General features: G+C 43.2%; 1 protein-coding gene across 2 annotated transcripts in view; it reads left to right on the forward strand.

The window, feature by feature from the left end:
- The window catches only part of net1 (neuroepithelial cell transforming 1), a 167625-nt gene that overhangs the window by 47330 nt on the left and 94378 nt on the right, over positions 1 to 25917 (forward strand). For both annotated transcript variants that reach the window (XM_043714079.2, XM_043714080.2), the window contains exon 2: positions 1088 to 1151. In XM_043714079.2, the coding sequence (XP_043570014.2) occupies positions 1088 to 1151 (64 nt within the window). The remainder of the gene's footprint in view (positions 1 to 1087; positions 1152 to 25917) is intronic.

A 25917-nucleotide genomic window follows, 5' to 3' on the forward strand; every position in this document is an offset into this window, starting at 1 on the left:
CCTTTCCGTTGATTCTGTCTATACTTCCAACTGCCTCAGGAAAACAGCCAACATAGTCAAAGACCCCTCCCACCTCTGTTATACTGTCTTCCACCCTCTTCCATCAGGCAGAAGATACAGAAGTTTGAAAACATTTACCAACAGATTAAAGAACAACTTCTTCCATGCTGTTATCAGACTTAAGAATGGACCTCTCATTTATTAGAGTTAATCTTTCTTTGCACCTTCTCTGTAGTTATGACACTATATTCTGCATTCTGTTCTATTACCCTGATGTAGTTATGTATGGTATGATTTGTCGGGTTAGCATGCAAAACAATATATTTCACTGTATCTCGGCACATGTGATAATAGTAAATAAAACCAAATCAAATCAAATCAAATCAAATGGATTTATTTTAGGTAAAAGGCATTGAAAAGTTCCATTAGCCATAATCATACCTCCTGGCGAAGCAGGTTCAGTCAGCTGGAAGGCTGCTTCATCAGTTCCTGTCTCATATTTTAATAGATATCTAGGTCATTTTTAGGTCTTTAGGCAATTTTTTTGTTTTGTTTAAGAAAGTGCAATCATACAGAAGTCCGCATGAAATCTGAATGAATTCTTTTTGATCCAGCTTTTAAAAAGATATTTAATTCCTAATTGGATCGACAAGAAAGTGAAAAAGCAATGTCAGACAAATGGATATGTTGCTGCTTAAATCTATAAGTATTGCAAAGTGTATTTGGTCATGATGACATTTTTAAACCAAGAAATAATCTTGTTCAAATTTCAATTATTGTAAGCAAGGTCTTGCCTTTATCATTGAAGGGGTGGATAATGAGTTTGAAAGTCCTCTACACCACAGCATTTAGCATCTCGTTGTTTAACCTGGTACTGACCTCCAAAAAGCCACAGAGGAGATGCCATGGCTTGCATCTGCTGATATGTCTTTTTGCTCGTATTTTGAATTATTTGGACAATATTCAAGTTTGTTTGATAGGCTTAGATCAGTTATAAACATAACAGAGACAACATTGGGATCTTCAAACTGGGTCATGTCAAATCAGATGACAAACATTCCTATAAACTGGGCTTTCTGTTTTTCAGGCCACCTCTCCGACGAGGAAATTCCTTCACCTTTCTGACGCCCAGCCCTTGGGATTTTACTTTGGTAAGTGTGTCCCTTGTGGTATACCATCACTCCTTTTATAAAAGGTTTTGATTTCTTTATGTGATGGCTATTAATTTAAGAGCTCTTGCAAGTTGCAAAGATGGTGGTTGTATTTGACATCTCTATAAACAATAATACAAAATTTATTTCACAGCATTTTTGTTAAAGCATACATCTCCTCCATTCAATTGCATGTATTGCCTCAGTGAGGAGTGACCAAACTGCAAGTGCACCATTTTCAAGTGTAATTTTATCATATACAGAATATGGAAGGAAGAAAGAAAATATTATTTTGTTTTTGAAAAAAGATGCTTTTCTTGTTTTACACATTTTATTAGCTACATTCTTTCTGTAATTTTGCAATTGTCCAAGAGCAGTGAATACTTGCTTGTCTTTCCAACATAGATATTGGCAAATTTGATGTTTTCCCAAGTAACTAATTTTGTGCATGAAGATGTCTCTATGTCAGTGCCCGACACTGTGTTTCAATATGAACATTTTCCAGCAAGAATCATTGAATAGCAAGCAAGAGTGGAAATCTCAGAATAATGTTATCCATTTTCCCACCCCTCTCTGCAGGTTGATTATATTAGCTCAGTTGTAATACCCAACTGCTGTCTGAGCTGAGATTAAGATGCTGTCTGTCTAAAATTGGGTGATGGCATGATCTGTGCAGTTCTAATCAATTACTAAATAAATAACTGTGGATCACAGATAGCTGCTAATCCATGGATTAACTATTCTGTCCACAGAGTCAGTTGAAAACGGTGGAAACAGAGGAGTGTAAAACAATAAGGGTAAATGAAAGTCAGGGCCATTGTACTAAAGTAATATAATTAGCAAAGTATTGTAAGTGAAGTAAAGTTAGCATAAAGGGAATTAAGGTTAAAACCAAGTAAGTAAGACTAAGTAAGTTCAAACATAGAAAATAGGAACAGGAATAGGCCATTAAGCTTTTCGGCCGACTCTGGTATTCATCCATCTCAGCACCCTGTTCCTGCTTTCTCCTCATATCCTTTGATCCTTTAAGCTTAAAAACTACATCTAACTCCTTCTTGCATACATTTCAATATTTTGATCTCAATGACTTTCTGTGACAGAGAATTCCAGGCTTACCACTCTCTGGGTGAAGAAATGTCTCCTCATCTCAGTCCTAAATGGCCTACTTTGCATCCTCAAACTGTGACCCCTGGTTCTGGACTCCCTAGTCGAAAGGAAATCCTTCTTAAGTTTACCCTGTCTAGGGTTCTGTTGGAGTTTTATAGGTTTCTGTGAGAATTTAAGACATGGCAGCACAGGTTGGTCAAGTGGTATATGTGACATGTAGTATGTGGGAAATCAGAGACCCTACCAGGCTCCAAGATTATGTTTGCGGGATGTACTTTCAGCTGTAAAGTTTCAGAGTTTGAATAATGATTGGAGACTCTTGCGGAACATCTCTGAGACTGAGAGTTATGTGGGTAGAACATTCAGAGGAGTGGTCACATCACAACATAAGAGCTTGGAGGAAGGAAGGGAGTGGTTGAGTGACTACCGAACAGTCCAAGAGAATCAGAGAGGTAATACTAGAATCCCCTTTGTCCGGCTCGCAAATCGGTTTTCCATTTTGAAAGCTGATGAAGGCACTAACTTCTCAAAAAAGTGCAGTCAGTGCTATGTTTGTGACACTACAAACGAAGCATTAGACATAAGATGGATGAGCTTGAGGCTCTTTTGGAAATTGGCAGATACGATGTTGTGGGGATAACTGAGACGTGGCTTCAAGTGGACAGGGCCTGGGAAATGAATATTCAAGGATACACGTGTTATCGTAAGGACAGACTGACGGGCAGAGGGGGTGGGGTGGCCTTGTTGGTAAGGGACGATATTCAGTCCCTTGCGCGGGGGGACCTAGAGTCAGGAGATGTAGAGTCAGTGTGGATAGAGCTTTGAAATACCAGGGGTAAAAAGACCCTCTTGGGAGTCATCTACAGGCCCCCAAACAGTAGTCTGGATGTCAGATGTAAGTTAAATCAGGAGCTGAAATTGGCCTGTCGCAAAGATGTCACTACAGTTGTTATGGGGGATTTTAACATGCAGGTAGACTGGGAGAATCAGGATGGTATTGGGCCACAAGAAAGAGACTTTGTGGAGTGCCTCAGAGGTGCATTCTTAGAGCAGCTGGTGCTGGAGCCGACCAGGGAGAAGGCAATTCTGGATCTGGTATTGTGGAACGAACCAGAATTGGTCAGAGACCTCGAAGTGAAGGAGCCATTGGGAAGTAGTGACCATAATACAATAAGCTTCAATCTGCAATTTGAGAGGGAGAGGGTACAGTCGGAAGTGACAGTACTTCTGTTGAATAAAGGGAATTATGGAGCTATGAGGGAGGAGCTGGCCAAAGTTCAATGGTGCAATACCTCAGCAGGGATGACCGTGGAGGAACAATGGCGGATATTTCTGTGTATAATGCAGAAGTTGCAGGATCAGTTCATTCCTAAAAGGAAGAAAGATCCCAGGAGGAGGCAAGGGTGGCCGTGGCTGACGAGGGAAGTTAAGAAACGTATAAAGTTAAAAGAGAAAAAGTATAACATAGCTAAGATAAGTGGGAAAACTGAGGACTGGGAAGCTTTTAAAGAGCAACAGAGGATTACTAAGAAGGAAATACGCAGAGGAAAAATGAGGTACGAAGGTAAACTGGCCAAGAATATTAAGGAGGATAGTAAAAGCTTTTTTTAGGTATGTGCAAGGCAAAAAAATGGTTAGGACAAAAATTGGGCCCTTGAAGACAGAAACAGGGGAATATATTACTAGGAACAAAGAAATGGCAGAGGAATTAAATGGGTACTTCAGATCTGTGTTCACTTGGAAAGACACAAGCAATCTCCCTGAGGTAACAGTGGCTGAAGGACCTGAAATTAAGGGAGTTTATATTTGCCAGGATTTGGTGTTGGAGAGGCTGTTAGGTCTGAAGGTTGATAAGTCTCCGGGGCCTGATGGTCTGCATCCCAGGGTACTGAAGGAGGTGGCTCGGGAAATCGTGGATGCGTTGGTGATTATTTTCCAGAGTTCAATAGATTTGGGGTCGGTTCCTGAGGATTGGAGGGTGGCTAATGTTATACCACTTTTTAAGAAAGGTGGGCGAGAGAAAGCAGGTAATTATAGACCAGTTAGTCTGACCTCAGTGGTGGGAAAGATGCTGGAGTCTATTATAAAGGATGAAATTACTGCACATCTGGATAGTAGTAACAGGATAGGACAGAGTCAGCATGGATTTATGAAGGGGAAATCATGCTTGACTAATCTTCTTGAATTTTTTGAGGATGTAACTATGAAGTTGGACGAGGGAAATCCAGTAGATGTAGTGTACCTGGACTTTCAGAAAGCTTTTGATAAAGTCCCACACAGGAGGTTAGTGAGTAAAATTAGGGTGCATGGTATTGAGGGCAAAGTACTAGATTGGATTGAAAATTGGTTGGCTAATAGGAAACAAAGGGTAGTGATAAACGGCTCCATTTCGGAATGGCAGGCAGTGACCAGTGGGGTACCGCAGGGATCCGTGCTGGGACCACAGCTTTTTACAATATATGTTAATGATATAGAAGATGGTATCAGCAATAACATTAGCAAATTTGCTGATGATACAAAGCTGGGTGGCAGGGTGAAAAGTGATGAGGATTTTAGGAGATTACACGGTGACCTGGACAAGTTAGGTGAGTGGGCAGATGCATGGCAGATGCAGTTTAATGTGGATAAATGTATGGTTATCCACTTTGGTAGCAAGAACAGGAAGGCAGACTACTACCTCAATGGAATCAATTTATGTAAAGGGGCAGTACAGAGAGATCTGGATGTTCTTGTACACCAGTCAATGAAGGCAAGCATGCAGGTACAGCAGGTAGTGAAGAAGGCTAATAGCATGCTGGCCTTCATAACAAGAGGAATTGAGTATAGAAGCAAAGAGGTGCTTCTGCAGCTGTACAGGGCCCTGGTGAGACCACACCTGGAGTACTGTGTGCAGTTCTGGTCTCCAAATTTGAGAAAAGACATTCTGGCTATTGAGGGAGTGCAGCGTAGGTTCACGAGGTCAATTCCTGGAATGGCAGGATTACCTTACACTGAAAGACTGAAACGACTGGGCTTGTATACCCTTGAGTTTCGAAGATTGAGAGGGGATCTGATTGAGACGTATAAGATTATGAAAGGATTGGACACTCTGGCAGTAGGAAACATATTTCCACTGATGGGTGAGTGCCGAACCAGAGGACACAGCTTAAAAATACAGGGTAGACCATTTAGGACAGAGCTCAGGAGAAACGTCTTCACCCAGAGAGTGGTGGCTGTGTGGAATGCTCTGCCCCAGAGGGCAGTGGAGGCCCACTCTCTGGATTCATTTAAGAAAGAGTTGGATAGAGCTCTCAAAGATAGTTGAATCAAGGGTTATGGAGATAAGGCAGGAACAGGATACTGATTAGGAATGATCAGCCATGATTATATTGAATGGCGGTGCAGGCTCGAAGGGCTGAATGGCCTACTCCTGCACCTATTGTCTATTGTCAAACACTTCAACTGTAAGGAGAGGAGGAAAATGAAAGGAGAGTAATAATGAGGGGGAATTCATTAGTTAGGGGAACAGGTGGGCAATTCTGTGGATGTCAACGTAACTCCAGGATGGTATGTTGCTTCCCTGGTGCCAGGGTCCATGATGTCACTGAACGTAACCTGCAGGTCATTCTTCAAAGGGACGTGAGCAGCCAGAGGTGTGGTCCATGTTGGTACTAATGACTTGGATAGGAGGGGGATGTGATACTGCAGTCAGAGTTTAGGGAGCTAGATAAAAAGTTAGCAAACAGATGTAATAATCTCAGGATTACTCCAAGTGCCATGTGCAAGTGAGTACAAAAGTAGTAGAGTAAGACAGGCGAATGCATTGCTGGAAAAATTGTGCATGAGACTGGGAACTGGTTCTGGGGAAGATTGAACCTGTACAAGTCAGGTGGTGCACCCAGAGTATTTTGCTGGTGCTATTGGGAAGGCTTTAAGGTTTGAGATATGGGAACCAAGAGAGAATATTAGAGGAGAAGACCAGGCACTCAAAATACTTAGAGATGCAACTGGCCTTAGCATAGACAATAGCAAGAGAGTAGTTGAGTCAGAGTAAGGAAGAGTAAGGAAGAAAGAAATTAAGTCTCGGGATTATTATGTATGTGAATGTGCGGAGCATTGTAAATAAGATTAGAAAGCCATGATTGTGGTGATAACAGAGACGTGACTCAAGGAAGGGCAAGTCCAGGTGTTACATATTCCTGAATGCAAGATATTCTGAAAAGTTAGAAGAAAGGAAAGGAGAATGAGAAGCAGTTTGGTTAAGGAGAGGCAGTGCTGGAAAAAGAGGATATCTCAGAGGGTTCAAGCACAGAATCAATTGGCTCGAACAAAGAAGGTATGTTACTACGTGTAAGCTATAGACCACCAACTAGTGGAAAGTATGTAGAAGAACAAATCTGCAAGGAGATCGCACAGAGATGCTGCCATCGTTATAATGGAAAACTTAGATTACCCAAACATAAACTGGAATATATGTACAGGGCAGCGAAGACCAAGTGTTCCTGGATTGTGTGCAAGAGAGCTCCCTACAGCGAAAAGTTTCCAGTCCAGCAGAAAAGTATGCACTGTTGGACATGGTTCTTGGAAGTGGAGTCAAGTGGATCAAGTGTTAGTTGAGGAATATTTAAGAGATGGTGATCATTTTATCATTAGGTTTAGAATGATGCTGGAGAATAATATGCAAAAATCTGGAATGGCTCCAGGAACGAGAAAATTCAGTTATGAGGATAGATTGAAGAAGTCAGGACTATTCTCCTTGAAGAGAATTATGCTAAGAGGAGATTTGATAGAGGTTTTCAAAATCATGAGCAGGCTGAATAAAATAGATAGGAAGGAATTATTCCTGATAATAATGGGAACAAGAACAAGTGGGCATAGGCTTAAAGTGACCTGCAAAAGAAGCAAGGATGCAGTGGGGAAAATCTGTTTTCACTCTTTGAGTAGTTAGGGTATGAAACGTACCGCTGAAAAGTGTGTTGGTGGCTGGTTCATCTCTAAGGTATTCATGAGAGTGTTGATTTTTATCCAAATAACCATTCAATTTCCAAAGGCATGAGAAAAAAGCAGGAAAATGACATTTGGTAATGAAACTCATTTAGCAAGCTGGTGCAGGCACAATTGGCACAAAGTAATTTTTCTGCACTATAATGCTTCTATGATTCTGTAATATGTGTGCGAGAGAAAAAATAATAGCTGCCCATTCATGAAATAACTCCAGAGACCGGTATCTCATCACCACCCACCCTTTATTTGCACATGGAGAGTCTTTTTACACTGATCCCTCGCCCTCAAAGCCAGCTCTCAGAGTGAACAGCATGTCTAACACTTGTTGTTATCAGTCAGTAAGCCAGGACTACCTGATTCGATGAGATTAACAGCCCCAAATGAGGGACCTCATATTCTTTGAAATCCACCTAGCTGACTTCATTACAATCGCTACATCACTCCACCTCTGAGTTGAAAGAGACAGCCCGGCTTTTTTTTGTAGCTCCTCCTGGGGCTTTCTTAGCACAAGGTCAGGTTCCTCCAACTCTGCCTCTGATATTGGTAGTGTGTAACGCACAGTAGCTCATCTCTTGCGCCCACACCATCTCGGAAGAAATTCATTCTCTTTTTCAGGTGGCAAAGGTATTGTTGCGGTGACATCGGTCATGTCCATTTCAGATTCAGAGCTCTCTTCAACACTTGACAGAGAGATTCAGAGAGAACCTATGGATTCCAGAACTGTAAAAAAAGGCTGTCAAGGAGCCAGGAACATTTTGCTCTTGCACCAAATGTGAGTTTGCAGCTTTCATATGGCCCATATGCTTGTTCAGGACCGTCGCACCTACCAGAACTTTATACGTCACTGGAACTGACCTTGTGTTGACTGTGCCTCTTACCCATCCAGAGCCATTCCCATGGTTCCTCCACTAAACTTGGTCCCTTGAAATAAACCACCTCTCTCACTTAGCTGAGTCTTGTGCCTGCCATTGGTGCTCCTAATGCCGTTTCACCTTCATCCAAGGTCAAGGACGAACAGATTTAAGTTGATGCAGAATCTTCTTATTAGATTAGCTTACTTACAGTGTGGAAACAGGCCCTTCGGCCCAACATGTCCACACCGACCCGCCGAAGCGCAACCCACCCATACCCCTACATTTGCCCCTTTAACCTAACACTACGGGCAATTTAGCATGGCCAATTCACCTGACCCGCACATCTTTGTGACTGTGGGAGGAAACCGGAGCACCCGGAGGAAACCCACGCAGACACGGGGAGAATGTGCAAACTCCACACAGTCAGTCGCCTGAGTCGGGAATTGAACCCGGGTCTCTGGCGCTGTGAGGCAGCAGTGCTAACCACTGTGCCACCGTCTTATGTTGGAGCTCTCCCTGTGGTTGCATGACAGTTGGTTCTATAATCAAATAGGAACCAGGACAGTTTGGTATCTAGTGAAGCTGCTTGCTGTTTCTTTAATCCTACCTTCAAGTTTTGGACTGCTCTTCTGCCAGACCATTGGATGACGAGTGGTATGGAGCTGTCCTTATATGTCAAATACCATTCCACTTTGAGAAATATTCAAATTCTGTGCTTGTAAACAATGGCCCGTTATCCATGATCAGCACTTTCAGAATCCCTGTATTGCAAAAAAAATGCACAGTTTTTCTATCATCATCCTTAGTGTTTGACAGATTAACTCTATTCATATTCAACCACTTTAAGTGGACATCCAGAATGACCAAGAACACTGAGCCCCTGAAGGTACATGCACAGTTGATGTTTAACCGAGTTCAAGGTTTATATGGCCATTCCCACGACAGTGAGGGAGCAGCTGGTGGTAACTTTTGTCCTAATTAAAAATCACACAACACCAGGTTATAGTGCAACAAGTTAATTTAGAAGCACTAGTTTTCAGAGCACTGCCCCTTCATCAGGTGATTGTGGAGAATAGGATTGTAGGATATGGAATTTAAAGCAAAAGTTTACAATGTGATGCAAATCAGGTGATTTATTGAAAAAGACCTGGATTATTTGTTAAGTCTCTCATCTTTTTAGAATGACCATGTTAGTTTCAGTTCTTTCATATTTTAATCCCAGATTTTTTAAAGTTACATTCTCAGACGAACTTTAACAATAGGTGCCATGTCAGGTCAGTTAATACATTGAAAGTTTAAAGATAAAATTTGTGTCCCAATGTTCAGACTGATTCTATTTCTAAAAAAAAGATTTACAGAATCTTACATGGATTCATGCAGTTTTTGAGCAAAATAAAATGTAATTCTGCAAGTACAAATTCACCCCACAAACCTATATGTGTGTGTGTGTGCGCATTTGGGTGTGTGTGTAGGGTGTGTGTGTGTCTGTGAAAGAGTGGGTATATGTGTGTGTAAGTGTAAAGGGGTATACTTCTGTGAGAGGGTGCACGTGTGGATATGAGTGAGGGAGGTGTGTATGTGTGAGTGTATGAGATAGAGCTTGTGTATGAGAGAGCGTCTGTATAAGTATATGGGTCTGTAAGAGTGTGTGTGTGTGTGTGAGAGTGTGTAGTGGGTCACCTGTAGTGTGACATGAACCCAAGGTCTGGGTTGAGCCCATCCCCATAGGCACCAAACTTGGCTAACAGAATCTGCTTGGCCAGTCTGTGTTGTTGCCTGTCCCGAAGTCTGCCTTGGAGGATTATTACCAAAGGTCCCGAATGTCCCGGACCGCTGAAGTGTTCCCCGACTGAGAGGGAACACTCCTGCCTGGTGATTGTTGTGCTGTGTCCATTCATCCGTTGCTGTAGCCTCTGCTCAGTCTCGGCAATGTACCATGCCTCAGGGCATCCTTGCCTGCACCATATAAGATAGACAATGTTGGCCGTATCACGTGAATACCTGCCGCCTACATAGTGGGTGGTGACTCCACGTGTAATGAGGGTGTCTGTGTCAACACTCTGACATGTCTTGTAGCATCTGCCATGACAGGGTTGTATGGTGTCGTCCTGAAGGCCGGACAGTTTGCTGTGAACAATGATCTGTTTGAGATTTAGTGGTTGTTTAAAGGTGAGATGTGGAGGCGTGGAGAAGGTCTTGGCAAGGTGCTCGTCCTCATCGATAAACTGTCACGAGCTGCAAAGAACATGGCGTAGCTTTTCGGTTCCTGGGAAGTACCTGGACAACGAAGGGTACCCTGTAAGTTGCAGCTTTGTCCTTGTTGGCACTCTGAGCACTGCCCTACCAATGCAGTTATGTCTGCATCCAATCCTGGCTACCAGACATAACCTCTTGCCAACATTAGCTGCCCTTTGCCTTCTCGGCGGTAAAGATGCAGATTCAAATGCTCTGTCAAACGATTCTTGGTGAGTTACTACAATGCATCTTGTAGATGGTACACACTGCTGCATCGTGCATCAGTGATGAAGGGATAAATGTTGAAGATTGTAGGTTGAGTGCCAAATCAGTGCATTGCTTTGTATTGGTTGGTTTCATACCCTTAGAGTATTATTGGAGCTATACTCATAAAAAACAATTGGGAGAGTATTCAATCATGCTTCTAACTTGTGTTTTGAAATTGTAGTTTTGGGGAGTTAGAAGGTTTGATTTGATTTGATTTATTATTGTCACATGTGCTGCAATAGAGTGAAAAGTATTGCTTCACGTGCAATCCAGACAAATCATACCTTACAAAAAACATCAGGGTAATGGAATAGAATGCAGAATATCGTGTTATAGCTACAGAGAAGGTGCAGAAATAGATCAAACTCTAATATATGAAAGGTCTGTTCATTAGTCCAATAACAGCTGGGAAAAAACTGTTTTTAAATCTGTTGGTACATGTTTTCAAACATTTGTGAGTTACTTGTCACAGAAGTTCTAACCTCTGATCTGCTCCTGTAGCCACTGTATCCATATGGCTGATACCTTTCAGTTTCTGGTCAATAGTAACCCCCCGGATTTTAAGAATTCTGTGATGGTAATGCGATGGGAGGTGGTCTAATTTCCTTTTGTTTGAGACGTTTATTGCCTTGCACTTGTGTCCTGTAAAGTCAAGAGCTTAGGGGCTCTGAAAGAGTCCAAACTGAGTGTCAGTGAGCAATTACCCCTGATAGTGTTGTTGACAACTTCTTCCATTACTTTTCTGTTGATTGAGAGTAGAACATAGAACATAGAACATAGAAGAATACAGCGCAGTACAGGCCCTTTGGCCCTCGATGTTGCGCCGATCCAAGCCCACCTAACCTATACTAACCCACTATCCTCCATATACCTATCCAATGCCCGCTTAAATGCCCATAAAGAGGGAGAGTCCACCACTGCTGCTGGCAGGGCATTCCATGAACTTACGACTCGCTGAGTGAAGAACCTACCCCTAACATCAGTCCTATATCTACCCCCCCTTAATTTAAAGCTATGCCCCCTTGTAATACCCGACTCCATACGCGGGAAAAGGTTCACACTGTCATAGGGTTTTTGTGAACATACATTTCTGGGCAATTTTGCGTACTGCTGGAATTATGCCAGTATTGATACTGAGCAGTTTGGTTGGGGAGGGGCAGAGTTTGGACATAGATTGTTTTGGAAGCCATGTCTTTAGGACTATTGCCGAAAAGTTGTCAGGGCTCATGGCCTTTGCACTATTCAGTGCATTCAGCTGTTTCTTGATATCATAAGAAGTTAATCTAATTGACTGATACTAGCATGTGTGATGCTGCAGATATCTAGAGGAGGTCGCAGTGGATCATCCATTTTAATACTTCAAGCTGAAGATTGTTTCAAATGCTTCAGCCTTGACTTTTGCATTGATGTGTTGTGATACTCCATCATTGAGGATTGGTATATTTGTAGAACTTCCTCTTCCAGTGAATTGTTTTATTGTTCATTACCGTTCAAGGCAGGACTGCAGAGCTTAGATCTGATCTGTTGTTGTGAGATTGCTTTGCTCTGTCTAACTTTCTCTCATACTCTAATTTCTCCCTCATTTCTTTTTAGGCCAGTCTTTGCTTGTTTTTATATTTTGCCAGATCTCTGACTCAGCAAAAATCTTCAAGAATTATAATTTGGAGATGCCGGTGTTGGACTAGGATGTACAAAGTTAAAAATCACACAACACCAGGTTATAGTCCAACAGGTTTATTTGGAAGCACTAGCTTTTGAAGCGCTGCTCCTTCATCAGGTGGTTGAAAGAATTATCAGCTGTGACTGTTTTCACTGCAGCATAGGAGATTGAGAGGCAATCTTATAGAAGTTTCTAAAATAATGAGGGGTATAGACTTAAAGTTAGTTGTCTTTTCCCTAGGATAGGGATTTCAAGATGAGTTAGCACATTTTTAAGGTGAGAAGACAGCAACTTAAAAGAGACATAAGGGGCAAATCTTTTACACAGATGGTTCGTGGGTGGAATGAAGTTCCTGAGAAAGTGATGGATGTGGGTATAATTACAACATTTAAAAGACATTTGGATAAATACATGAATAGGAAAGGTTTGGAGGTTTGGACCAGGAGAAAGCAGATAGAACTAATTTAGTTTGGGAATATATTCAGCATGAACTGGTTGGACTGAAGGGTCTGCTTCCGTGCTGTATGACTGTTCCAGTGACAGTATCATCGGTGGTGTATCTACCAGTGGGAGGCAGCTCGATGCATCGACACTTCCTACTTGGTCTCCCAGATGGTGTTATAATTTGCAGTTATATACACTTAGTATTAGAGCCCACTGCTGAATTAAGCCTGAAACTATGAGCGGCACGACCTGTTCCTTGGGTGCTGCCTGACCTGCTGCGCTTTTCCAGCAACACATTTTTCAGCTCTGATCTCCAGTCCTCACTTTCTCCTAAGCAATTTAGCACGGCCAATTCACCTAACCAGCACATTTTTGGACTGTGGGAGGAAACCGGAGCACCCGGAGGAAACCCACGCAGACATGGGGAGAATGTGCAAACTCCACATAGACAGTTGCCTGAGGCAGGAATTGAACGCGGGTCTCTGGTGCTGTGAGGCAGCAGTGTTAACCACTGTGCCACCGTGCTGCCCACTTGAGGAAAGTTGATTAGATTTTCTCTTGCTGTATATGGTCATTGCTTGAAAGCAGTGTGGTATGAATGTTACTTGTAGCCCCAGGGAGAAACAGGTTTGGTCCAAAAACATTTGTGTCTTCCTTATTCCAAACATTCATAACACCAGTTTTTGCAGATGTCTGGTAATCATGAAGGTGATTGTTTTCCTTGCAAATAATATTTTTGTATGATTTTGCTTTGATGGAAGTTTTTTTCATGAGCTTTGCATGTTATGCTTTGAGACTGACTGCCTCCACTGTTCAATCTATGAAACTTGTTAAATTTCGCTTTTAACTCCTGTTCTTTTATTGTTCAGGAATCTATTATCGTTAATGCAAAGTTACTTCCCCCACCAAATATGTGACCAGTAATTGAAATTAAGTAACTATTAAAATGACACAAGAGTTTATTTTTACACACAGCATTTGATTAATACAGCAACCTGAATTAAGCAACTCTAAATTTAACAATCGACTTGCTGGGGGTGTGGGTGCAGAGATGTCAAAAGCGTCAAGGTAAGAGCTATTCCTCTTCATGCACTGATTATTTTAATTGGAAACTTCACTTTGCATTAAGAAAAAGGATCAAATTTTAAAATTGGCAAGGAAAGTGAAGAGAAAATTCAGATCTTAATCAAGTAAAAGCAATTTTTAGAAATTCTAAGCTGAATTTCTGTTCATTGATCATGTTGTATTGCTATCCCCAATTGAATGGAACAAATAAACAGGAAATCTTGGGGCATTTCACAAACCTGTCAAGTTGTTGAACAAAAGACTGGGTTGTTGTGCTGCTTTTGTTGCTGTCATTTCATTTCTGCTGGCTGCAGCTTTTGGTGCAGAGGACTGAGTATAAGGGGACTCCTGTAGTTTTGAGTTTCGAAAAACAGGGCTTTCCAGTTTGTCGATTAAATGAAAATAACCTGAGGTAGTTTCGAGTATGATTGATTTATCTCTAGTTTTGGAACACTGCTACCATTCAGTTTCTGATGAGATGGTATCATTTGTCAACAACAGATATCACACCAGAAATATTCCCAGTCAAGTAGAGAAGTGATCTGGGTTAAACAAATGTCTGGTTTCATATTGCGTATCCAATTTAAGAAGGGTATGTTTGCTGTTTAATGATAATTGACACACAGTATACCTCTTTCTCGCCTTCCCTTCTTTCACTCATTGCTCTGCAAAGTATTCTAAGGTGCCTCTTTGTTCATAATACAGAAATCTAAGGTTTGACTGTTCTTAATTTTCTTTCTGAGAATTGCACAAATGGACAGCATTGAGATGGTGATTGAATCAATTCAAATGCTCTTTACCTTGGTTGTATCATAGGATCCTAAACGAAGTAACTACAGAGATAGTGGGTGCATTGGTTGCAATTTTGCAAAAATCCTTGGATTTTGGAGAAGTACACCTTTCTGTTCAAACGAGGATTCCCTACCATCGTGATTGGCAGGATGCTTAGCCATGTCCGACCATTTCCCACACTTCTTCTGCCCTTTCTTTCCTCCAACAATACCGATAGAGTCGCACTGCTTCTCGCTTTCCACACCACATCAACTGCATCCAAAGGATCATAAGCCGCCATTTCTGCCACTCCAAAGGGATGTCACCACCAGACACATATTCCTCTTCTCTTCTTTGTCACCACTTTGCAGGGAGCATTCTCTCGAAGACACCCTGAATCCACTCCCAGCACCTCACCACAACCCCACAGTACCTTCCCATGCAATCGCAGAAAGTGTAACACTTGCCAGTTTACTTCCTCCCTCCTCACTATCCAAGGCTCCAGACATACCTTCCAGGTGAAGCAATGATTTACCAGCACTCACTCAATCTACTGTATTTGCTGCTCACAATGTGGTCTCCTCTGAATTTTGGAGGCAAATGCAAACTAGGAGATCACTTCATTCAACACCTACGTCAACAAAAATGACACCAAGCTTCCACTTCAAACATCGCTATGTTCCCTGGCCACAATTATTTGAGTTTTGGGAAGCCTTCAGAAATGAGGTAACAGAGTCCAGAGACAGTATATTCCTGTTAGGGTGAAAGGAAAGGCTGGTAGGTATAGGGAATTCTGGATGACTAAAGAAATTGAGGGTTTGCTTCAGAAAAAGAAGGAAGCATATGTAAGGTATAGACAGGATAGATCAAGTGAATCCTTAGAAGAGTATAAAGGAAGTAGGAGTATACTTAAGAGGGAAATCAGGAGGACAAAAAGGGGACATGAGATAGCTTTGGCAAATAGAGTTAAGGAGAATCCAAAGGGTCTTTACAAATACATTAAGGGCAAAAGTGTAACTAGGGAGTGAATAGGGCCCCTCAAAGACCAGCAATGCGGCTTTTGTGTGGAGCTGCACAAAATGGGGGAGATACTAAACAAGTATTTTGCATCAGTATTTACTTTAGAAAAGAACATGGAAGATATAGAATGTAGGGAAATAGATGGTGACATCTTGAAAAATGTCCATATTACAGAGGAGTGGACCTGATCAGGAGTACCCTAGGACTCTGTGGGAAGCTAGGGAAGTGATTGCTGGGCCTCTTGCTGAGATATTTGTATCATCGATAGTCACAGGTGAGGTGCCGGAAGACTGGGGGTTGGCTAACGTGGTGCTACTGTTTAAGAAAGATGGTAAGGACAAGCCAGGGAACTATAGACCAATGAGCCTGACGTCAGTGGTGGGCCAGTTGTTGAAGGGAATCCTGAGGGACAGGATGTGCATGTATTTGAAAAGGCAAGGACTGATTAGGGATAGTCAACATGGCTTTGTTTGTGGGAAATCATGTCTCACAAACTTGATTGAGTTTTTTGAAGTAACAAAGAGGATTGATGAGTGCAGAGTGGTAGATGTGATCTATACGGACTTCAGTAAGGCATTCGGCAAGGTTCCCCATGGGAGACTGGTGAGCAAGGTCAGACCTCACAGAATATAGGGAGAACTAGCCATTGAGCTGCAGAACTGGCTCAAAGGTAGAAGACAGAGGGTGGTGGTGGAGGGTTGCTTTTCAAATTGGAGGCATGTGATCATTGGAGTGCCACAAGGATCGGTGCTGGGTTCATATCTTTTTGTCATTTATATAAATGATTTGGACGTGAGCATAAGAGGTATAGTTAGTAAGTTTGCAGATGACACCAAAATTAGAGGTGTAGTCGACAGCGAAAGTTACCTCAGATTACAACGGGATCTTAATCAGAATAGGCTGAGAAGTGGCAAATAGAATTCAATTCAGATAAATGCAAGGTCCTGCATTTTGGGAAAGCAAACCTTTAGCAGGATTTATACACTTAATGGTAAGGTCCTCAGGAGTGTTGCTGAACAAAGAGACCTTGGAGGGTAGGTTCAAAGCTCTTTGAAAGTAGAGTTGCAGGTAGATCGGATAGTGAAGAAGGCGTTTGGTATGCTTCCCTTTATTGGTCAGAGGAGTTGGGTGGTCGTATTGCGGCTGTACAGGAAATTGGTTAGGTCACTATTGGAATATTGCATGCAATTCTGGTCTCCTTCCTATCAGAAAGTTGTGAAACTTGAAAGAGTTCAGAAAAAACTTACAAGGATGTTGCCAGGGTTGGAGGATTTGAGCTATAGGGAGAGGTTGAACAGGCTAGGGCTGTTTTCCCTGGAGCGTCGGAGACTGAGGGATGACCTTATAGAGGTTTACAAAATCATGAGGGGCATGGATAGAATAAATAGACAAAGTCTTTTCCCTGGGGTCGGGGAGTCCAGAACTAGAGGGCATAGGTTTAGGGTGAGAGGGGAAAGATATAAAAGAGTCTTAAGGGGCAAGTCTTTCATGCAGAGGGTGGTATGTGTATGAAATGAGCTGCCAGAGGAAGTGGTGGAAGCTAGTACAATTGCAACATTTAAAAGGCATCTGGATGGATATATGAGTAGGAATGGTTTGGAGGGATATGGGCCAGGTGCTGGCAAGTGGGACTAGATTGGGTTGGGATATCTGGTCGGCATGGACGGGTTGGACCGAAGGGTCTGTTTCCATGCTGTACATCTCTGTGACTCTAAACATATTGAGAGTAGTGCAGTTGATGTGGATGTCAGTAAGGCCATTGACAAAGTCTGCTATGGAAAGCTGATCCAAAAGGCAAGAGCCCGTGGGATCCAAGGCAAGTTGGCAAACTGGATCCTAAATTGGCTTGCAAGTAGAAAGCAAAGAGTCATGGTGGAGCATTATTTTTGTGTTTTATTTGAAGCCTGCAGCCAGTAATGTACCATAGAGATTGGTGCTGGGACCCTTGCCATTCGTTATGTACATCAATAACTTGGATAGGAATGGAGATGGTATAATTAATAAGTTTGCAGATGACATGAAGATTGTCGGTGCTGTCGATAGTGAGGAAGATGGTCACAGGCTGTCGTCTGATATTGATCTGCAGGCAAATTGGATAGAGCAATGGCAGATGGAATTTAATCCCGATAAATTGCAAGGTGATTTTAGGAGGTCTAATAATGAAGGAAATGCACATGAAAGATGGGTCTTTAGGATGTACTGAGGAACAAAGGCACCTTGGCATAAAGGTCCATCGATCCCTGAAGGTTTCAGCATACATAGATAAGGCTGTGAAGAAGGCATATGGGATGTTGTCTCCAACACTGGATCACAGAAAATCAGACAAGGAAGTCTTATGGCAACTTTATAAAACATTAGTTAGGCCACAAATGGAGTACTGTATGCACTTCCGGCTGTCACACTATCAGAAGGACATGATTGCAATGGAGATGGTGCAGAGGAGATTCACCAGGATAGGAGCAAATTACTTTCACTAGGATGTTGCCTGGATTAAAGGGTCTCACCTATGAGGAGAGACTGGTGTTATGAAGGTGAAGGCATGTACTATACCTTTAAGAGAGAGTGAATGCTGTCCTGCACTGAGAGCTTATAAGAGCTGTGTCAGAGTGTACCGGAAAATTGAAAATATGTAATATTTGGCTGTGAAATACACAGTGGTTGCTGTTTTGACAACAATTTGAATTTAACCAATCAGTTTAAATTATGCCCCAGGATACTAAAACCCAATCGCGTTTGAATTTATTGTTTTGCCAACATCAAACCAATGAGACAATCCAATATTGGGGATATAAACAAGGCAGGAACTTTGAAAATCAGACAGAACAACTAGCATTAAGAGCCAAGAAATTAGGAACACTCTCTATCAAAGGTACCTTTTCATGTGAAACATCTTCACAGTAAAAGAAAAAAGATGACCCAGGGAGATTTTCAGCCGGAAGATGAAAGACACTGAAGACGACAGCAGCTGTATAGTTTTGAAATTAAGTTGATGCAATTTTAATAAGGGTTTTATGGAACAATATATTGTTACAGAGTTGGACGCAGGTAATAAGCAGTAAAGAGAAGGGGCGGTTAGAGTTGTGAATAGTTGTCGTTTCATGTTCACTTTTAGAGTTAAAAAACAGTGGTATTTGGGAGTTCTGTGTCACACATATTTTAACAGATTACGAGGTGAGGTGAGCTATTCTGGGTGTTTGGTTTAATGAACAGAAGGGTTCACCACCGTGTCATAACATTGGATAGGCTGGGTTTGTTTTCCTTGGAGAAGAAGAGGCTGAGGAAGGATTTGATTAATGTACACAAAATTGAGAGGCATAGACAGGGTAGATTGTGAGAATCCTTTCCCCTTATCAGATATGCCTAAGACCAAAGGGCATAAGCTTAAGGCAAGAAGCAAGTGGTTTAGAAGGGATGTTTTTTCACTCAGAGGGTGGTAGAAATGTGGAAAATGCTGCCTGAGAGAATTGTAGAGGCAGGTATTCTCACAAAATTTAAGAGTATCTGGATGAGCACTTAAAATGCCAGGGCATAGTGGGTTATGGAGCAAGTGCAGGTAAATGGAATCAGTATCGTTTGGTGTCTGTTGTTCCATGGTGGGCCAAGGATTCTGTTTCTATGCTGTATGACTCAATGCTGCAGTGCTCCAACGAGGCTCAGCGCAAGTTGGAAGAAAAGCATTTCATTTTCCATATGGGGACCCTGTAGCTTTCAGGACTCAATATCAAGGTTAACAGTTTTAGAATCTGAACACCTTCTTGTCTGTCCTTCAACCAGCTCCACACCCCAAGCCCTGTCATGACATGGGCTGCTTTCGTCAACCTATGGTCCCCGTTATTAACTTTTCTTTTTGCTTGGCATTCATCCATTCTTTTGTAAGCCTGTCACTCTTTTTCTCTGGGCTCTATTTCCAATACCACCTTTTTCTAGCTACTCTCAGTTCTAAAGAAGGGTAACTGGACTCAAAATGTTAACTCTGCTTTCTCTCTACAAATTCTATTCTATTTTATTTGTCCTTTTGCCTGTATCCTGGCTAGACTTGTCGTGATTGTCCCATTTCCTAGTTCCACTTTCTAAAATTTTGTAATGGGCAGGGGGATCACCAGTCCTCTCCATGCTCTTCTACCTATTCATCTGGGATCTCTGCACCCCATGTTACTGATTCATCGAATAACAGAAACAATTGTTTACTTCAGCTCAAAGCCCATCATACTTTTAAAAGTTACGTTACTAATATGGCTGGAGGTGTATACCGTCACTCGAATGCCATTCCACATGGGTCACAACATAACATTAAAATACAGTTTGCAATTGACAAGACGACCAGTTGGATATCACATTTATATCAAATTTTAAAGAAACTGAAGTGTGAAACAAATTTCTTTATAAACGCATGTGTTTTTTATTATTGGAACAAAGCTTGCAGAACAGCAATTCAATAATTGGTTAGCATACACAATCAGTAGAAATATAAATGCTTGTTCCTGTAGTTGTGTATATAAAAACATGCACTCATGAGGAAAAGAGAGGGAAGAAACCAATTTCTCTGCAGTAATTGGCTTTCTGAAAAAAATACTTTGTCCAATGGGTTTTCTTGAATGCAGAAGAATGAAGCAGAGGATATTATGGAATCAGTTGTTCTGCTGTTTTGGCGTGTGATCCAGTCACTAACTGTGTACAGTTGTTTCTGAAGTTTTGCACACCTTCTTCTGGAAATTCAATGTTCTTTTAATCGCTACTTCAAAAGAGCAAATAGGTTTCACCCTGTACTGATATGGATAGTTTTCTTTTTAAAAATGGGAAAGATCAACTGAGGAGGATGTTCATAACAAGCTTTCCTCTAACTGAACCTGATAAAGGGTAAAAACAATGACTGCAAATGCTGGAAACCAGGTTCTGGATTAGTGGTGCTGGAAAAGCACAGCAGTTCAGGCAGCATCCGAGGAGCAGGAAAATCGATGTTTCGGGCATAGCCCTTCATCAGGAATACAGGCAGAGTGCCTAAAGGGTGGAGAGATAAATGAGAGGAGGGTTGGGGTGGGGAGAAAGTAGCATAGAGTACAATAGGTGAGTGGGGGGTGGGGATGAAGGTGATAGGTCAGGGAGGAGGGTGGGGGAAGATAGCAAATAGTACAATGGATGGATGGGGGTGGGATCAAGGTGATAGGTCAGAGAGGAGGGTGGAGTGGATAGGTGGAAAAGAAGATAGGCAGGTAGAACAAGTCATGGGGACAGTGCTGAGCTGGAAGTTTGAAACTGGGGTGAGGTGGGGGAAGGGGAAATGAGGAAACTGGTGAAGTCCACATTGATGCCTTGGGGTTGAAGTGTTCCGAGGCGGAAGATGAGGCGTTCTTCTTCCCTGCGTCTGGTGGTGAGGGAGCGGCGGTGAAGGAGGCCCAGGACCTCCATGTCCTCGGCAGAGTGGGAGGGGGAGTTGAAATGTTGGGCCACAAGGCGGTGTGGTTGATTGGTGCGGGTGTCCCAGAGATGTTCCCTAAAGCGCTCTGCTAGGAGGCGTCCAGTCTCCCCAATGTAGGGGAGACCGCATTGGGAGCAACAGATACAATAAGTGATATTGGTGGATGTGCAGATAAAACTTTGATGGATATGGAAGGCTCCTTTAGGGCCTTGGATGGAGGTGGATGCAGGTTTTACAATTCCTGCGGTAGCAGGGGAAGATGCCAGGACGGGAGGGTGGGTTGTAGGCGGCATGAACCCGACCAGGTAGTCACGGAGGAAGTGGTCTTTGCAGAAGGTAAAAAGGGGTTGGGAGGGAAATATATCCCTGGTGGTGGGGTCCATTTGGAGGTGGCGGAAATGTCGGCGGATGATTTGGTTTATGCGAAGGTTGGTAGGGTGGAAGGTGAGCACCAGGGGCATTCTGTCCTTGTTACGGTTGGAGGGGTGGGGTCTGAGGGCGGAGGTGCGGGATGTGGATGAGATGCGTTGGAAGGCATCTTTAACCATGTGCGAAGGGAAATTGCAGTCTATAAAGAAGGAGGCCATATGGTGTGTTCTGTGGTGGAACTGGTCCTCCTGGGAGCAGATACGGTGGAGGCAGAGGAATTGGGAATACGGGATGGCATTTTTGCAGGAAGTAGGGTGGGAAGAGGTGTAATCCAGGTAGCTGTGGGAGTCAGTAGGTTTGTAAAAAATGTTGGTGTCAATTCGGTCGTCATTAATGGAGATGGAGAGGTCCAGGAAGGGGAGGGAGGTGTCAGAGGTGGTCCAGGTAAAGTTGATGAAGTTGATGAATTCCTCAACCTCCTTGTGGGAGCACGAGGTGGCGCCAATGCAGTCATCAGTGTAGTGGAGGTAGAGGTGGGGAGTTGTGCCGGTGTAATAATGGAAGATGGTCTGTTCTACGTAGCCATCAAAGAGAGAGGCATAGCTGGGTCCCATACGGGTGCCCATGGCTATCCCTTTGGTCTGGAGGAAGTGGGAGGATTCGAAGGAGAAATTGTTAAGGGTGAGGACCAGTTCGGCCAAACGAATGAGAGTGTCGGTGGAAGGGTACTGTTGGGGACGTCGGGAGAGGAAGCAACAGAGGGCTTGGAGGCCCTGGTCATGGTGGATGGAGGTGTAGAGGGATTGGATATCCATGGTGAAGATGAGGCGTTGGGGGCCAGGGAAACGGAAGTCTTGGAGGGGGTGGAGGGCATGGGTGGTGTCTCGAACGTATGTGGGGAGGTCCTGGACTAGGGGGGATAGGACAGTGTCGAGGTAGGTAGAAATGAGTTCAGTGGGGCATGAGCATGCTGAGACAATGGGTCGGCCAGGGTGGTCAGGCTTGTGGATCTTGGGAATGAGGTAGAACCAGGCAGTGCTGGGTTCCCGGACTATGAAGTTGGAAGCTGTGGGTGGGAGATCTCCTGAGGTGATGAGGTTCTGTATGGTCTGGGAGATGATGGTTTGGTGATGGGGTGTAGGGTCATGGTCGAGGGGGCGGTAGGAGGAGGTGTCCTCGAGTTGGCGTCTGGATTCAGTGGTGTAGAGGTCAGTGCGCTAGACTACCATTGCGCCCTCTTTATCTGCTGGCTTGATGGTGAGGTCGGGATTGGAGCAGATGGAGTGTAGGGCAGCGCGTTGTGAGGGTGAGAGGTTAGAGTGGGGGAGGGGGATAGACAGGTTGAGACGGTTAATGTCCCAGCGGCAGTTGGAAATGAAGAGGTCGAGGGTGGGTAATAGGCCAGCGCGGGGTCCAGGTAGATGGAGTGTGTTGGAGGCGGGCGAAGGGGTCCTCGGAAGGTGGGCGGGAGTCCTGATTGTGAAAGTAAGCTCGGAGGCGGAGGCGGCGGGAGAAGTGTTCAACGTCACGGCGTGTATTAAATTCATTGATGCGTGGGTGGACGGGGATGAAGGTGAGTCCTTTGCTGAGGACTGATTGTTCGTCCTCAGTGAGGGGGAGGTCTGGAAGGATAGTGAAAACTCAGCAGGGCTGGGAGCTGGGATCTGGTGTGGGGTGGCAGCTGCACCAGCCACATGGCTAATGGCATCTGAGCAGTTCCAGAGGCCAGGGGAATCTTCTGGAATGTTTGAGGAGCGCTGGTTGTGGAGGTGGATAGATAAAAGTTTGTTGTACTTACAGTTTTTGATGTTTGAGACGGAGTTGAAATACTGTTTGTTGAGAGTATTAATTTTCCTGAGAATATAGTAAAGGAGGGGTCCTTTTGCAATTCTGAGAGGGTGTGGCCCTCAGCTGAGGCAGGGCAGACTGTAGAGAGGTTAGGTGCTGGCGCATTGCTGCGAGCATGGAGCGGAGGATCTTGAAGGAGAACCGTTGCTGGTGTTTTTGAATCTGAACCTGATAAAACAAGAACCTTTCAGAATACGTACTATAATCAAGCAGAATTAGCATGCCTTCATGAAAGGGAAACCATGCTGAACAAACTTAGTCAAATTCTTTAAGGAGATAATAAACAGGATAAAGGGGAGGCAATAGATGTGATATATTTGAATTTTCAGAAAGTGTTTGATAAGATACCGTAAATTAGGTGATATAATAAGATAAGAGCCTGTAGTGTTGGAGGTAGTATGGACATAGAATTAGCCAACTAATAGAGGTCAGAAAGTTGGAATGGGGGGGAGGGGAGAGGTGGGCCATCTTCAAGATGGCAACTGTATGAGTGGAACGCGATGGGAATCCGTGCTAGAGCCACAATTATTTACAACATATATTAATGACTTGGATAAGAAAGGTGAGTGTACTATAGCCAAGTTTGTGAATGACACAAAAATAGGTTAGAAGGCAAGTGGTGTAATGAAATGTTCTATTCTATTCTACTCTATGGTGAGGATGACACCAAGTTTGCAGAGGAATATAGCAGGTTAAGTGCGTGGGCAAAAACTTGGCAGACAGAAGAGAAAGTCGGGAGATGTGAGGCTATGTGATTTGGCATTAGAATAGAGGAGCTGAATATTCTTCAAATGGAGAAAGACTGCAGAAAGATATGGAACAGAGAGATTAGGAAGTCCTTGCCAATGAATCACAAAAAAAAGCATCCAAATTCAGCGGATAATGAGCAGACAAATGGAATGTTGATCTTATTTTAAAGGGAATGGAGTATAGAAGGAAGGTTTTGCTAAAATGATACAAGGCACTAGTTACACCACAGATGGGATACTGTGAGCAGTACTCATTTAAGGAAAGATATACTGCCAGATGTGGGAAAAGATCTGCCATCCTGCCCACCCACAGTATGGCAACATAAAAAACACAGAAGCTGGTTTGCAAAACACAGAAATCAAGCCTGCCAACATATACAGAAACTGCCTAGAGTGTTCCAGTCTTGACCAAACAGGATAAATAAAAACCTGACACAACAAAGCCCCTTCCTAGACTAGAGAATACACTCCCTAAAATAACTTTTCACAATCAGCTCCCAGCCCGATTAGCACTGCACCATAAGGGAAGGCTCATTTCTCATTGAAACCAATACCGCATAAACAAATAGACAGACAGAGAGGGCCTGGCAGACTTCGCTTGCAGGAGGAACACAATGGACACACCTGGATACCAGGACAAGAGACATTTGTATATATTCGCGCAGATGGAAAATACTATGAAGAATCTTCCAGAAGACATTCTTACCCACTCACGGAGGTGGCTGGAATCTCCTGTGTCAATTATAAATGAATTGCAACTGCCGGACTCTTGTTTAATTTCCATTCTATTTATTCTTGTTTTAATCTCTACAATTTTCACCATTGTACTGTAACTACTTTACCCCTATAAAAATATGCCTACACTTCTGTTCAGGGAAGAGCATTTGGCCATCTGTGCAGAGAAGCCCTTCCTGAAGAAGAGCTTATGCCCGAAACATCGATTCTCTTGTTCCCTGGATGCTGCCTGACCTGCTGCGCTTTTCCAGCAACACATTTTCAGCATCTGTGCAGAGAACCAGTTCTGTGTCAGCCGGGTTAATTCCTCTTCCGCGATATCACTTTGTGTAATAAATCGCTTGTCAATTTCACTACTATCCTTGTTTGTGGCCTCTGTTCCATTGAGCTCAATTCTCCAACACCAAATAAGTTTCACTAGGCTGATATCAAGTATGGATGGACTGTCTTCTGAGGATGGGTTCAGTAGACTGGGCCTACACTTATTTGAACACAGAAGAGAGAGAGGAAATGTTATTGAAACATTTAATATTCTTTGGTGACTTGACAGGGTTAATGCAGAAAGGTTGTTTTGAGAATGTGTATCGAATATGAGCAGGCAGGGAAAAAGTTAAGTTCTGAGTTTTGTGAAACAAGAGGTTCAGCTGACCACAACTCAGATCAGGTAAAAACTTACAGTTAACAATGGGGTGCTGGAGGCAAGGGTAATGGGTTAACAAGGTGGAAAAGCAGCCATTATATAGAGCCGTTTGACAATATTGGAAGCATTCAGTATGCAAAGTCAACTAACATGGGGAAAATTATCCATTAGAGTCATAAAGATGTACAGCACAGAAACAGACCCTTTGGTGCAACTTGTTCATGCCGACCAGATATCTCAACCCAGTCTAATCCCACCTGCCAGCACCCGGCCCGTATCCCTCCAAACCCTTCCCATTCATATACCCATCCAGATGACTTTTAAATGTTGTAATTGTACCAGCCTTCACCACTTCCTCTGGCAGCTCATTCCATACATGCACCAACCTCTCCGTGAAAAAGTTGCCCCTTAGGTCTCCTTTGTATATTTCCCCTCTCACCCTAAACCTATGCCCTCTGGTTCTGGACTCCCTCGCCCCAAAGAACAAAGAAAACTTACAGCCCAGGAACAGGCCCTTCAGCCCTCCAAGCCTGAGCCGATCCAAATCCGCTGTCTAAACCTCTCGCCCAATTCCTAAGCATCTGTATCCCTCTGCTCCCGACC

Source organism: Chiloscyllium plagiosum, unplaced genomic scaffold (assembly GCF_037043375.1).
Source record: "Chiloscyllium plagiosum isolate Xiang-an unplaced genomic scaffold, Cpla_swu_hap1 HiC_scaffold_23, whole genome shotgun sequence".
Classification (NCBI taxonomy): Eukaryota; Metazoa; Chordata; class Chondrichthyes; order Orectolobiformes; family Hemiscylliidae; genus Chiloscyllium; species Chiloscyllium plagiosum.